Source organism: Poecilia reticulata, linkage group LG20 (genome assembly GCF_000633615.1).
Source record: "Poecilia reticulata strain Guanapo linkage group LG20, Guppy_female_1.0+MT, whole genome shotgun sequence".
Lineage (NCBI taxonomy): Eukaryota > Metazoa > Chordata > Actinopteri > Cyprinodontiformes > Poeciliidae > Poecilia > Poecilia reticulata.
Genome location: NC_024350.1, coordinates 22,350,859 through 22,365,647, shown reverse-complemented (window position 1 = coordinate 22,365,647; position 14,789 = coordinate 22,350,859). Strand labels below are relative to the sequence as shown.

At 39.3% G+C, this 14,789-nt stretch overlaps 2 protein-coding genes across 2 annotated transcripts; both read left to right on the top strand.

The window, feature by feature from the left end:
- The first annotated feature begins 508 nt into the window (after positions 1–508).
- mrpl15 (mitochondrial ribosomal protein L15) lies at positions 509–2,971 on the top strand. The gene is made up of 5 exons (XM_008396667.2): positions 509–831; positions 956–1,113; positions 1,588–1,753; positions 2,354–2,477; positions 2,574–2,971. Exons 1-5 carry the CDS (start codon positions 727–729, stop codon positions 2,909–2,911), a joined length of 891 nt encoding a protein of 296 aa, XP_008394889.1. The 5' UTR covers positions 509–726; the 3' UTR covers positions 2,912–2,971.
- A 6,960-nt stretch (positions 2,972–9,931) lies between these two features.
- On the top strand, positions 9,932–12,020 carry LOC103456940 (transcription factor Sox-17-alpha-like). The gene is made up of 2 exons (XM_008396826.2): positions 9,932–10,160; positions 11,230–12,020. The coding sequence occupies exons 1-2, from the start codon at positions 9,947–9,949 to the stop codon at positions 11,901–11,903; spliced, it is 888 nt and encodes a 295-aa protein (XP_008395048.2). The 5' UTR covers positions 9,932–9,946; the 3' UTR covers positions 11,904–12,020.
- Positions 12,021–14,789: the final 2,769 nt, after the last annotated feature.

Below are 14,789 nucleotides of genomic sequence, written 5' to 3'. Positions count from 1 at the left end.
TAATGGCACTGAATGTATTTGATGGACATATAATACCACTACCCCTCCAACTACCACTGCTATTATTATTATTATTATTATTATTATTATTATTATTATTATTATTATTATTATTATTATTATTATGTTTACATCACGTTCGGTGTTTACATGATGAAAACATAAAAGAAACAAAAACTATTACGTTACATTGGCATAATAAAGGAAAATAACCAAAAGGTTGGAATACAGATTACAATTAATGATGTTTCAAACGTTTTTATCACAAGGGGATTTAAAATAGGCTGCATGGTGATCCTGCGGATAGGTGATTAATAATAATAATTTATAGTATTTTGTTTGTTTTCAAATATTTACATTTATTTGCCTATTCATCTTTGTAATTGTTGGCTTGGCTGTGCTTCTGTCTTTTCAAAGACTGAATATGGCTTTAACAGGATCTGGCGACCCCTTGTGGCAGCGTCCCTGAAGTATCTGTTCGTATCCATGACATCAACTTATTTTATGTCTCACTGAATTTGAGCCACTGTTTAACAGCATAACATTTTCTACGTCTGTGCTTTGTACAGCTTGGTTTTATAGAGGTCTTGGAACGACGGCGAGTTTGAGTGACATACTTTTAATTTGAAACAACCTACAGCTCGAAAGAACAATTATATCCGCTGTCATGTTGTCACGTGACCTTGTGTCCTTGGTTTGCTAACTTGACATGTGTGCAGCAGAAACATGTCTTTCCCTAAAAAACCCGGCGGTAAAGCACTGGACGTTTTGCAAAATCTACCGAGAATAACTTTAACAAACTTACGTCCTGAACCAGGAGCAAGGAAGAATGTAAGCTTTATTTTCCTTTCCTTTATTGTGGCTACCGTTAGCAGCTAATATGCTGTAATAATAGCATGACGCTTGCTTTATAAGACAGTGCATCAGCTAATCTAAATCCGTTGTTATTTTGCAGGAAAAGCGGCGGGGCAGAGGACAGCACGGAGGCAACAGGAGCGGGAGAGGTCACAAAGGAGAGCGGCAGAGAGGGACCAGACCTCGGCTGGGGTTTGAAGGGGGGCAGACCCCCTTCTACTTGCGTATTCCTAAATATGGCTTCAATGAAGGCCACAGGTAAACAAACAAACAAAAAAACTGTTTCTTGACTTGGTTAAGTTAATCATTAGTGGCACAGAAAATGCAAATAGACTCTGAGTATCATTTGTTAAAAATGCACCAATTGCTCGCAATGTGAGCGGAATGACCGATTTTTAGCATGTCAGGGGTTTTTTTACACCACAAAGTAACTTGGAGGCTGAGATTTTCTTCAATAGTAATGGTATTGATAATATCATGAAGGACATTCAGCATACACGTTTTTTTGAAAGGCTGCATTCAATATCTCTGATGACTTATGCTTACTCGAAAACTGGTTATCAGCTCTATAAACCATTTCAAGACTTTTGACTATGGACATGTCATTGTTCATATCAGAGTTAAAAGTAAACAGCCAATAAGCTCTTGAGTTTCATTAAGGTTGTGCTTAATAATTCCTGAACCAACAGTATTGTGTGTTATAAGAACATTTCTGTTGTCGTTCCTTGCAAGTCGCCGTCCACAATACCAGCCTTTAACGTTGAAAAGGCTGCAGTACTTGATTGATTTGGGTCGGGTCGACCCAACGCAGCCCATAGACCTGACCCAGCTCATCAACGCCAGAGGACTCACCATCCAGCCGCTAAAGAGGGACTATGGAGTCCAGCTTGTTGATGAGGTAAGTTTAGCTTGATTCATTGTCAATGTGCCACATCCTGCAGCTGGAGGTGGTTCTAGAAGGTATTGACTCAGAGAAGATGAATATAAATGCGATAATTTATTTATTTTCCATTGATTTAAAGTCTGTGTTTTTTAATCATTGACAAATTTATTCTACTTTGTGTTGGTCTGTGACATAAAAATGTTAATGTAAATGACATTTGAATTTTTGTTTGATACATGACAAAATGTGAAAATGGGATGAATGCTTTTGCTATACAATGGATCTTCAGCAAGATCACGTCAACAGTTATATGTTCAGATAACTGAATATATATTCAGCTTTTGGTGGATCTTCAAAGTTCATCATTTTATACAGAAAACAAAGCAATCAAATGCAATAAATAAAGTGTTGGAAACATAACGCAGACTTATACTTTATTCAGCTTTTAAATAAGTATGAAAGGGAGGTAGATGCAGGTTTTAAGGATATTAATATTAGATTAAATACCATCAGCAGGTGGCGCCACATGATGGTGTTGTGACCAAGGAGAAGACGCCTTATCGACTTCTGATTTTCACCCTTTTCATGTTCATTTGTATTTTCCGTTTCTTTCAGGGTTCTGACATTTTTGTAGCAAAAATCAACATTGAGGTTCAGAGAGCAACTGAAGGAGCCATAGCTGCTATCGAACGGAACGGAGGCGTCATCACCAACAGCTTCTACGATCCCATAAGTCTCGGTAAACTAATAATAATAATGCTGCTAATTTATCGTAGTTTTTTATTTTATTTTTTTATTTTTATGAAAGGCATGCCAATGTATTATGTTTTCACAGGAATCCTTATCAAGCCCGTCCCGTTCTTCATGAGGGGGCAGCCGATCCCGAAGCGGATGCTGCCGGGGGAGGACATGGTCCCGTATTACATGAGTGCTGAAAACCGGGGTTACTTAGCAGATCCGGAAGAAATCCAGCAGGCCCGCCGCGCCCTGGCGCAGAAGTACGGCTACGTGCTGCCAGATATTTCAAAGGATGAACTGTGTCACATGTTGGCCATGAGGAAGGATGTTCGACAGATCTTCTTTGGCCTGTCTCCAGGCTGGGTCATTAACATGCCAGAGAAGAAGATCCTGAAACCAACTGATCAGAAACTACTGCAATATTACTCCTCGTAGGTGTTCACCTGGTTAAACTGTCATTTTATATGTCCGAATTAAACATCGTCTCAAAAATTATGCTGATCCCATCTGGAGTTATTTTCGTGGTTCTGAACACTTTTGTGTCCCGGCAAGGCTGCATGATGGACGGAACGTGAACTGTAACAGGTGAGGGGGAAATAAGGAAAATAAGATAACTCAAAGAATGAAAACAGGAAACAGATGCCTGGTGATGTGTGTTACTTGTGAAATGGCTTTGCATAGGGGCCCTACAAGGGGGAGTTTGAAATTAGTCATATGCAGCTGTATCCTGGAGTGGACGTTCAAAAGATTCATCTGCCCCCTCTAAACTCAGCCCCCACCCCACATACACACACACATACACACACCTTTTTTTATTGAAGACAATCACAGCAGTAACATTTTAGATATGAAGACGGTTTATTGAGTTAGCCAAATTACATCATACGTGTATTTTAGTCTACATCTTGATAATACTGTTTTGTTTTTAATGACTCCATGGGGCTGAAATGTCAAACTATAAATAACTTGGTATTTTACGCAGAAGTTTTATCAAAGGAAGCGTGCAGTGCCCTGCCAAACTTTATTTATACACGTATAATCGCATATTTAAAAGTGTTCTATTGATATTTCAGACGATGGAACAACAAACTAATTTTGAAGTGAATGCAAAATTCAGATCTAATATACTTGGTGGTGCAGTTGGTACACTATTACCTTTCAGCAAGAAGGTCCTGGGTTCAGATCCCAGCCTTGGGTCTTTCTGCATGGACTTTGCATGTTGGGTATTTCAGCTTCCCATAAAATCAAGGGTGTTTGGTTAATTGATGATGGATTGGTGACCTGTGCATGTGAAACCTCACCCTTTGTTCAATAACCATTGGAGATGGGCTCAAGTTCCTCAGCACAGACGAGCAGGGATAGGCAATGGTTCCTGATGCCACAAATTAAACTTCAGTGCAACCAACTGCTGTCGTAATATGTTTACCTTGCTAGAGTCCACACACGTGCAATTCAAGAGAAGGCACTGGTTTGTACTTCTCAAATCTACAGGAGTCAAGAAAAAGTGGCAAAAATGAAGTCATTGCTGAAAGAAAGCCATAAGCAGTAATAGTTGTAGCTTGTCATTCAAACAGGAAGCGTGGAAAAAGTTGCTCTATCAGATGAGACCAAATTATGATTATTTTGGTTGACATACAAACCACTTTTAATGATGGAAAACTTAACACACCACCATCTCTGGGGGAACATGCTGTGGGTCTCCGTTTCTTCAGCAGGGACAGGGAACGGAGTTGATGGGGGAAATGAATGAAGGTCAACACAGTAAACACCCGTTAGAAGCTTCAGACTGGGAAGGAGGTTCACCTTGCTAGAGGACAAATTCAAAAATACCTTTTTTTTACAACAACTTTAAATATAGTCATGAAATGATTTGGATTAAAACATAGTTGTGAGGCTCATTCACCCAGTCGAAGCCTAGATCAAAATCCAATTGAGAGTCTTGTTCACAGATGTTTTACATCCAATCTGACTGAGTTTGAGCTACTTTTTCTCTGCATCAGTGGTATTCAACTCCAGTCCCGGCATCGTTGGCCCAACATGAGTCACCTGGCAAAATTACTTGCTTATGATCTTCTTATTTGACAGATTTTTTTGAAGCAAAATGCATCTAAAAGTTGCAGGACTGGACCCAATTACATAGTCTGTATTTGGGGGCTGTAATTTCTGGGCATTTTAACCCTTATACATGCCTCTTTTAAATAAAATCAAGATCTCCAATGTGAGTTACATGACATAAAACAGTTTGTACTATGGGAAATGGTAAATATCAGACCGTCTGAGTCAAAGGTCTCACTTCAATGACTGTGCTTGTGGTTCCCTGAGTGTTTTCCTGAGTCCAAACTATCCAATAAGCTTCACAGGTCGAGGATACACACACACACACCCACACATGCACACACACAGTGGGCCCCGCCAGGAAAAACCAGCCCAAATCCTTACAGCATAATACTTTAAATAAATCACGCCACAGGAAAGAAACAGCACAATCATTGTTTATGGCAGAGCTGCGGCGCTTATCTTCAAAGCAGCAGATCCTTTTGAATTTGTATCAGGTCTCAGACGAGCAGCCGCAGCAGAAAGAGAGGAGTGACTGAGGCACAAACATTAATCCAGAGGGTCTGCAAGAAAACAAGGGGAGAAATGGATGCTATTAATTCACTTTGGCCACAATAGATTTGTTAGCTTCTTTCAGGCGCGTCCTCCGTATAATCCAATGTCTGAGTCTAACCAGTTCACACGTTTTTAATTAAACATGCAGCAGCAGGGCCAGACTGCTGCTCTGAACCGGCCGTTTAGGACGGATTGTCTCACAGGTCTGAGACCAGTTTCGGTTAATAATTAGGTCTAATTACAGCTAAATGTGACGCTGTTGTCTGGTGGCATGCGGGATCGAGCCCAGGCTCTGATTCCTGAGAGCTGGGATGTTAACCTACCACCGAGCCTCAATCAGTGCGTGGACAATAAAACACTCCGTAGATCTCCTCAGTTCAGCAGATAAAAGAGTCTTATCAGAGCTGAATACAGTTCCTAATTTACAAAGAATAGGGCTGTTTCTGAGGCCTGAGTGGAGCTTTGAACTGATTACAGCTTGAGGTGGAAAGGAGCTAGACTGATGATTGATGGCTGGGTGAAGGCATGAGTCACAGTTCTGAGCTGACTTAACAGGAACATGCTCACTGGTACCAGATCATGTATTATTAGTCTACAATTAAAGTACCAAGATAGTGTTTTTTTTGTTTTTGTTTTTTTTGTTTTTTTAAACCTGCGACACCGCAATCATTTTACAGTCCAGACAATGAATACAAAAAAACATTTTAAGTAACTTTTAAAGAGGTTTTCCTATTGTCACACTGAATCTAATCCTAATCCATTTAAAGTCTCATCGTTTTCTATTGTTCCTTGCTAATAATGACTTATATGGTTGTTTTTTTAATTGTATTTTGATTACTTTAATTTCCACTAAAGCCCAATTTAATGCTCAATGGAAACGGTTGCTTCTGTGTTAAGGTGCTTCGTTTCCCGCCAAGTTTTGCTTTGCTTTGCTGTTTTTTATGTGTATTTTGTAGCATTAATTTACAGTAATCAGACAGGAAATGAGCAGAGAGAGAAGGCCTCCTTACATGCGGCGTCCTCTCTTCTTCTACACCAAATGGCACTAGTAAGTTTGACATTAGCATCAGCGCTTTGGACACATTAGTTAAAACTGGATACATTTTAAATGTATCCTAACAAACTTTACACACCAAAAACTAAACACAGCCAAGATGTGCTGATTGCCAGAAATAGCTGCCTGGTTAAGACACTTAACTTGTTAAATTCTGCTGAAGATCCTAAGAAAGATGAAATAAATAATGTCAGAAGTTGTTCATTTTTTGACATTATGCAGAAGCTAATTTGCGTAATTAAAATTTTCATAATTTTGTCAACTATAACTCTTTCTAAAATTCATTTTTACAGTTTAGCGTTTCAGTTTTGCGCGCTCTCTGCCCAACCTGGTAATACGTCTGACTCTGAGCTGTGACTCAGGTTCGACCTGCATCCTATTCCTGCTCAGGGCTGGGAGGGGCGTCACTGTATTCTGATAATGTTACCGTGTTAAGCCTGCCTGCACCATGTAATCCTCTCAGTGGGTCTGACGTTTAAGGCTGGACCGGACCAGGCCGGGCAGGGTGCCGTTTACACAGGGGTGTGTGGAGGCTCACACTCACCCCTGTGGGTCTCGGGTCAGCTCTGCTGAACCTGCTCAAACATGGAATGGAGTGTATCTTGATGCCGGCCTGCTGAGTCCATACAATACAGCACAAAGCGACACATTCCCCATGCTGCGAAGATTATAGTTACCTGAGACAACACTGTTCTATCCTCTTCACACCTTTATGGAAACAATGCAGCTCTTTATGAATGACTCATTGTCATGGCATGGAGCGGGAATACAGAGCTTCGATAGCGGGACTTTTCCACATCCCTCTCCAGAAGAGGCTTGTCAACATGGAAGGTCTTGCAGCTGTGTTAGCTCGATATCCGTGATGGAGAAAAACAGTGGAGAATTCAATATTTCAGCTGCTTCTGCTTCATCCCCTTTTTGAAAACAAAAACCGCAGACCTTTTGCCCCTGAAGCTGTGAAATGTGTCCCATAGATCCGAAGCAAGTTGCTCCCGTCGTGCGGCTGCAGCAGGAGCGCTCACCTCCACCTGTGCACAGCCTGAACATCACCGATGGCAAAGAGAAGACGGAGAGGAGCGTCCCATATATGAGTTCTGTCCAACACAATAGCACATTGTTAATAGAACAATCACCATTCAGAAAGCAGAGTATCCATTGAGCACAAGCACTCTGCCTGTTTGGATATGAGACAATGCTCTGATACCTGACTCACAAGTCAGTGATGAGGACAAGTTAAAGGAATTATGTAAATAAGATCATTAAAGCTTGGATAAGCCGAATACATTTCTAAAATGCAGATCCACACACTGAGATGGCTTGTTGTTAAGAATAAAGGTTCTCAGATCATTATTGGAGTTAATGAGCCGTAATAAAGAGCCAATAAGCCAAGCAGTCGAAAATGTGAGTAAACCGAGCCACGTCAAGTCATCGACACATCAAAAAGGAGGATAAAGACGATGGCTGCTTAGAGGGCTATCTACAAATATATTAATGAAAGGTTTAGTGGAAGGAAAAAGTGTTGTAGACAATAGGGGAGGTTTTGTTTCATTTTCCTGTAGGACTTTGTACCTTTCCACACTTACAAAAAAATGAATAGCTGCTTTAGTGGCAAAGGAATCACTGTTCTTGATTGACCAGTAAACTGTCCTGACTTAAACTAAAATTTAAGATAATTGGGTTCAATTAGCAGAAAGCCAATTAAAATGGACAAACATAAATATTTATTACTGTGCTTATGAGTTTTATCTTTTGAATTGAATTACAGAAATAAATGTACTTTTTATAGTATTATAATTTATTAATATGCAACTGCATGTGTTCACTAGGGTCTCAGTAAACATTTGTGCGCCTCTGGGATTGTACTTGCGATAAAAATCTTTAAAGAATCAGCGCTATGACCTTAAATGAAACCCATGCGAGGATGACGTTCAGCTGAAACTTTGCGTTATTGTATTCACGCTGGGTCATTCAAGCTAATTAATTCAATCCATTAGCGCTTGTCCTCACTGCGCATTGGCGTGTGCGTCATGATCAACACAGCTGATGTGGATTCAATGTCTAATTCTAACGAGCTGCGACCCAACAACCATAACACACAGCAGACAGTCGCTGTAGTTAAATGAATAGGGCTTAATGGTCTAGCTATTAATTATATAGCCACTAAATTAGCTTTTTCTTCAAGGTAAAAACGAAATGTGCGCCATTTGGGTGGATTTCTGCAATATGCCGGGGGAATATATTATTGATTGCATTTACTTCTTCCGTGTGTAATAGTCATCTGTGATCGTTTACTTCTACAGTTTGAACAGGCCGTCATGAGCTCTGCAGACGCGTACAACAGTGACAAGGTCGGGCTTATGGACGTTTTGGAATCTTTGAGAATAAAAGAAAGAAATCAATTTCTAATAGTGTCAAACAGTAACACCTGTGATTACATAAAGGTTGTCTTATGTAGGCTATTCATTAATGCATATTAATGAATAAATAAATAAACAAGAATAATAGAAGTGACAAGTAGAGAGAAAGATGAGACCACGTTGAAGTAAATAGGCATTTAATTTTACACAGAAACGGCGCAAAAATCACTATAATATTTTCAATGGAAGCTTTTTTGCGCAATTACACGAATTTAATTTGTAAATATTAGAGACTTTAACGTAGGATTAATATATTTTCGCTCATATTTTGTATGTAAAATGTAATAAGTATAAAAGGTTGGATAAATTATACAATATCAAAACATTATAAATTTAAAAAATAATAACATATGAAAAGAATTAACACTTAAACTGCCAAATTTAAAAGGTTTTCCCCCTTTTTTACATTCAGAGGAACAACAACCACCAAAACTGAGAAACATAAATAAATAACATCTGTTACTTACGACTGAAAAAGGTTTAGGTTTTTTAATGAAGCGTTAAAGTGGTGGAATTTTCCAGCAGTTTTAGGGTTACATTCAAGATGCTTCATCTTTTCTCTTAACCCGATAAACCTGACAAAGTTAATTGTCTGCGTTTTGTGATGAGCTAATCACCCTTCTCTTCAACGGGTCCACTATCTCTCTTTTTTTTTCTGGTACGTGGAGTAAATATTTGTGCGCTTTAATCGTGCAATAAACACGCCTTGATCACGTTTCTTTCTCTTTATTTGTTCCAGTCCTGTAAAATGATAATGGCCGATAAGAACTGAGAGCCTCAATGTAATTAGTAACCAGCTCTACGTGCTGGAAGAAGAAGAAAAAAAAAAACTTTGATGCTTTTCTTCCCCACTTCTTACAGATCTATTGATTCCGTTTCTGTGTAGAAGGTAATAGAGCTTGCAATGCGCCTTTAATGAGTGAGTCAAAGGAAGTTAGTTTTAATTGACACAATTAAAAGTCTAACATAAGGTGAACTTATTCAACTTTGGAGAATTGAATTTGGTTGATTGTTTTATTGTTTTGTAGCGATAAAATGAGGAAAAGGGGCAAATATACAACGGCGCATTATGTAAACGGAAATGTACAGGTTTGTGCCAACATCTTATGCTAAGTTTAAGTCTCAAGGCGCCCCTGGGACATTTTTAAGGGGCCATTGAATGGGGCGTGATGGGCCCCCATCACCAACCTGAGGATTCACACCTTAAATCCACTCCTCCCGGCATCCCATTGGCGGAGCGGGCCTCTTATATCACTCGTCATCACCGGGAGGATGACAGCGGCCCGCGAGAAGACCACAAAACATCAACATAAAAACATGCGTTTCAGCCAGGCGGCCCCTCATTTCCAGCCATGCGCAAACCCGCTGGAGAGCGAGGGCGGGCAGAGAATGAGCGAGGTGCGCTCCCCGAGTTCGGGGCCCTCCAGTCCCATGTCTGTCCACTCGGAGTCCAGCTGCGCCAGTCCAGAGGCAAAGTCTGCCCCGACGCAGCAGAGGGTCAGGAGGCCGCTGAACGCCTTCATCATTTGGACCAAAGAGGAGCGCAGGCGGCTGGCGCAGCTCAACCCAGACCTGGAGAACACGGATCTCAGCAAAATACTTGGTAATTCTATCTTACTATTTTTCCAATAATGTGGAGGCCTGAGGGCCCCAAGAGAGATTAAAACGCAGTGAACGGTAGATGGAAAAAGAGCATCCTGATGAATTAGAATGTCACAGAAAGTTTGGTTTAAAATAAATAAATAAATAAATAAATAAAAATCAGGGGTTTATTTCTGTTGGCTGATGCTTGAGGTTTACAGCCTGTAAAAACCCAACATTCAGTTTCCCGGTAATCTAGAATTTTTTTTTAAAGACATATTTAAAATATATGCAAACATTTTGTGATCACATTGATGCAACATTGTGTCTACACATATCAATGGAAAGTTGAGTGGAAGGAAAATGGGGTACAATATGGGGCACACGCTACACTGTTTTCCTAATTGTCTTAATATGGTGACATTCTTATTTTGTGAATACTGATTTTTCTGAAAACTTCAATAATAAAAATAACATCTGAAATACATCACCATGTTGAATTAATTACTCAAATAAATTTAGTTTTTTTTAGATTCCCATATTTATAGGGATACCCAAGAATGTTTTTTTATATGTGCAAATATGTCCTTTCTAAGTTAGAATCTCTGATGGCTATCAGGCTTGCGAGTGTCCCAAAGCACTCTTTATTACCTATTAAACTTTACCATACTTTTTTCTTCCATTAATTTGCATAGATGAAGCAACCAGCTTATTTAGCAATAATGTTTTGGGGCTCATCCTCCTTAGTCGGACGTTCTTCCAGTGTCTGTGTAGGTCATAAAATGGTCTTAACATTATTTTTCTGGATTCAAAATAATTTTAATTAGTCTCATATCATATATTAATTTGCTAAGAAATATATATTTTTTGTTTGTTTTTTTATCAGCTGCAAGCCACAACTGTTTAAATTAACAGAAATACATGTATATAAGTTTCACTTTCTGAATTGAAAATGGGCCTCCAAATGAGGTTTAAAATTTTGTAAAAAAAAAAAAAAAAATCAGGAAATCCTCACAATAGTCCTCTTCAGAGTTCCCCTTAACCACATAATCATGCTTATAAAGATTATTCATCACAATCTCTTCTTGCAGGAAAAACATGGAAGGCTATGCCCTTGGCTGAGAAGCGTCCCTACATGCAGGAGGCTGAGCGCCTGAGGGTCCAGCACACCATCGATTATCCCAACTACAAGTACAGGCCCCGTCGGAGGAAGCAGCTGAAGAAGAACCATAAGACCCCGTCTGCAGAGGCCTCTCCACTCTGCAGCTCTGGCTTCAGCATTCCCTATAACCTCACCTATCTGCTCCAGAACAACCAGCACCACCAGCAGCAGCAGCAGCAGCAGGTCTTCCGCAACTCACCTCCTTTCCCTCATTCATCCCTCCACTCTAACAGATACATCAACCCAGCCGTCCCTGACTCTGAAGCAGCCACTGCAGCAGACAGTTTCTCCAGCGACCCTGCTGTGCGCTCAAACCCTCCCGGGTACCAGCCGGAGCCTCAGGCGTACTTTAGCTCCCAGCAAAGACACATGCAGCACGGGTTCTCCTCGCCTACAGCTCCTCTCATGGACCAGAGGGAGTCCAGGCTCCACGGGCTCCAGCAATGCCCAGCAGGGCCGTCCTTGGAGTGTTACTTAGAACAGGTTCAGCTGGACATGCTGTATGATTTAGACCGCAGCGAGTTTGAACAGTACCTTGTTCCAAACCACCGCGGGTCAGAGCCAGCAGAGCAGAGCAGCTACAGAGGAGGAGGCTCTGTGTGATAAATCTGACCAATGTGGTCTATTTATTTAAACTGTCTCACTTCAATTGATAATAACTCATGAATGATTGTATGTTTGGTGAAACGTCTTATTTTTCTGTGATGAGTTTGTCTTTGTCTCCCAGTGTTAAAATATTAAAATAAAGAATCAATAAATAATTTTAAAAAATCTCATAATTCTGTGGTTAATGTTCTAAAACAATTAAACACCCCAAAGTGTTAAATAAGTGGCTAAAACAGCGACGAATGTCAAAAGAACTCAGTTTAGAAAATGTTTACAGGGCTACATTTCCCATAGTGCAACATGATTTAGAAAACCTTAAATTTTAATTTAGCAATATATTTGCACAAAAAAAACATTCTGAAGGAATCTTAAATCCATAAAAGTCACAGTAAATATTAATTTTGCTGAAAAAATAAACTTGACTTGTGTTAGCCGCTTAAAAAAGCTCTATTTAGAAAACGTAATGTATCCTGGTATTCAAGAAATAAGAAAATAAACATATTTGACCTGGTGTTTCACAATTACTGACACACATCACAAATATGTGTTAAAATCCTTGAAAGAAATATCTTTTATTGCTGTAGAATTAAGAAAAAGCTGTTTAGCCATAACATTTTACATTTAAATAGCTGTTTAGTTACTTATGACCTTCTGTTTCTATGAGATAGAAGCGTGAAATAAATACACTTATTGATTTTTCTCTAAATCTCCCTTGTAGTGATCTTGTAGTATGTATTTGAATGAGAGCAAATTATTTGAAATATCTGTTACATTACACACAGTCGGAGCCATTCGCCCTGTTTAATCTCGATCCTCTTGGCTCAGCGATGGAAGCCGAGTGGGCGCCAACGACATAAACTTCCCAACTTCCTGTTACATTTTAAAACATCTCACAAAGGCTCTAAAAATATGCCCCAAAATCGACATATCTCCAAACACTCGTTCAACTTTGGCTGCCAAATGTTTACCCATTTAGGAGAATGTTTACTTCCCTCTCCGGTATTTTCTGTGTCAGAGCCTCGAGGTTAAACTGTGTCCTGGATAAATGTAAGAATGCAAGGCATCCCTCCAAAATTATCCCACCCAGCGATGCATTATCTTTGTGAGAGTATCAGAATTTTTTTTTTTACCTCACAGGATGATTTATCAGTTCAAATTATTGAGATGTCTGAAGTGAAAGAATTATTTACAGGCAAAACGAAGATATTAAGGCTAAAATAAGATCACACACATTATAGAATACACAACATTTTTTTCCTCAAGAGTTTGAGTGATAGATTTTTCTTCTGATTTACATCTACAAATTCGTTACACAAAAACATTAAAAGCATGACTCTTGTTCCAATTGAGATTTGAAAATCTACAGCTCTGGAAAAAAATTAAGAGGCCACTGCACTGAACCCCATTGAAAACCTCCTGGTTATTCCACCAAATATCGATTTCTGAACTCTTACTGAATCAAAACATCAGTATTGTTGTTTCTAAATGAATATGAACCTGTTCTCCTTGTGTTATTTGAGCTCTGAAAGCACTGCATCTCTTTTTGTTAATTTGACCATTTCTCATTTTGCGCAAATAAATAAAATTTTTTTGCTTGGCATTTCAGAAAAATGTTGTCAGTAGTTCAAAGAACAATCTTTATTTTAGTCAAACATATAACTACAAAATGTCAAATCAGAGAAACTGATCATTTTAAGTGGTCTCTTAATTTTTTTCCAGAGGTGTAGATTTATAATTTATTTAAAGACACCTAAACATACTGGTTACTTTAATTACATGTGTCATTATTAAGTCCAAATTAACAATCAACATAGGTACATTTTACAGAGAGACCTGGTAACAGAATATTCTTTTGAAATATGTGGTTTATGCATACAAAGGATAACAACAGCTGCATAAATTATATGTTTATTTATACTTCTGACAAATGATTCTTTAATATTTGAAGCGATGCGCTGCTGCAAAACTTTATTGGGGCCTGCTGTGCAATGCATGACAGAAACCTACTGTTCTACACCCAACAAGCGAGTTCTTCATTATTTATTTTTCTTCCATCACCGTCAATGCAGCCCAAACCGCTGCGTGCACCCCCACAAAAATGGTATCAAAACGTTCCGCTTGATCCCAATAAGGGAGCTGTTACTTTTTGTGGGATTCTGAATTAAAATGACGACATAAATTGAGAAAAACGAGAAAAATCGAGGCTGAGTGTCTCACAGAATCAGCAATCTTTCTCTCTGAAATACACACACAGCACAGTGGAGGTCTGACTCCAAAACTCTTTTTAATTCCCCCTCAGAAGCACAAATATCGCCCTATTGGTCTAAAAGTCGGTCATGACATAGATACACATGCCTGCTCCCGTAAAATGTTTTCAAAATTTTGCTAGGGCTTATGGTTTTTTTGTCAGGGTCCTTGAGACCGACGCTGGGTGTCTCCCAAGTATAGAAACTCTGTCTCCAGCATACTGTCTGACAGAGAGAGCCAGCCCAGGTCCAGATTACCATAGCAACGGGTCCCAGAGAGAGACAGTGAGCAGTCTCACAAACAGGCGCAGAGACAGGTCTCACAATGCATTGTGGGAAGAATACATATTTCCTGTGACTATTCATATTTTGCTTACATAAAATTATTATTTCTCAGAATTTTTCAGTGTGAATTAAAATCAATAGTATGAAGGTTGCATTTTTTTTTTAGAAATAAACGACCCACTGTCTTCATGGTTTTTATTTTGGACTGTGAGTGAGAACCACATGGGCGAAGCTTATAGTCGTCAGTTGTCAGAAATTGACTGTGCATGGGGTTCAGCCATTATACTGTAGTAATGAACCAGATCAGTCATAATACTATGGTGATAGACCTGGCAAGAGTTACTGTCATTGC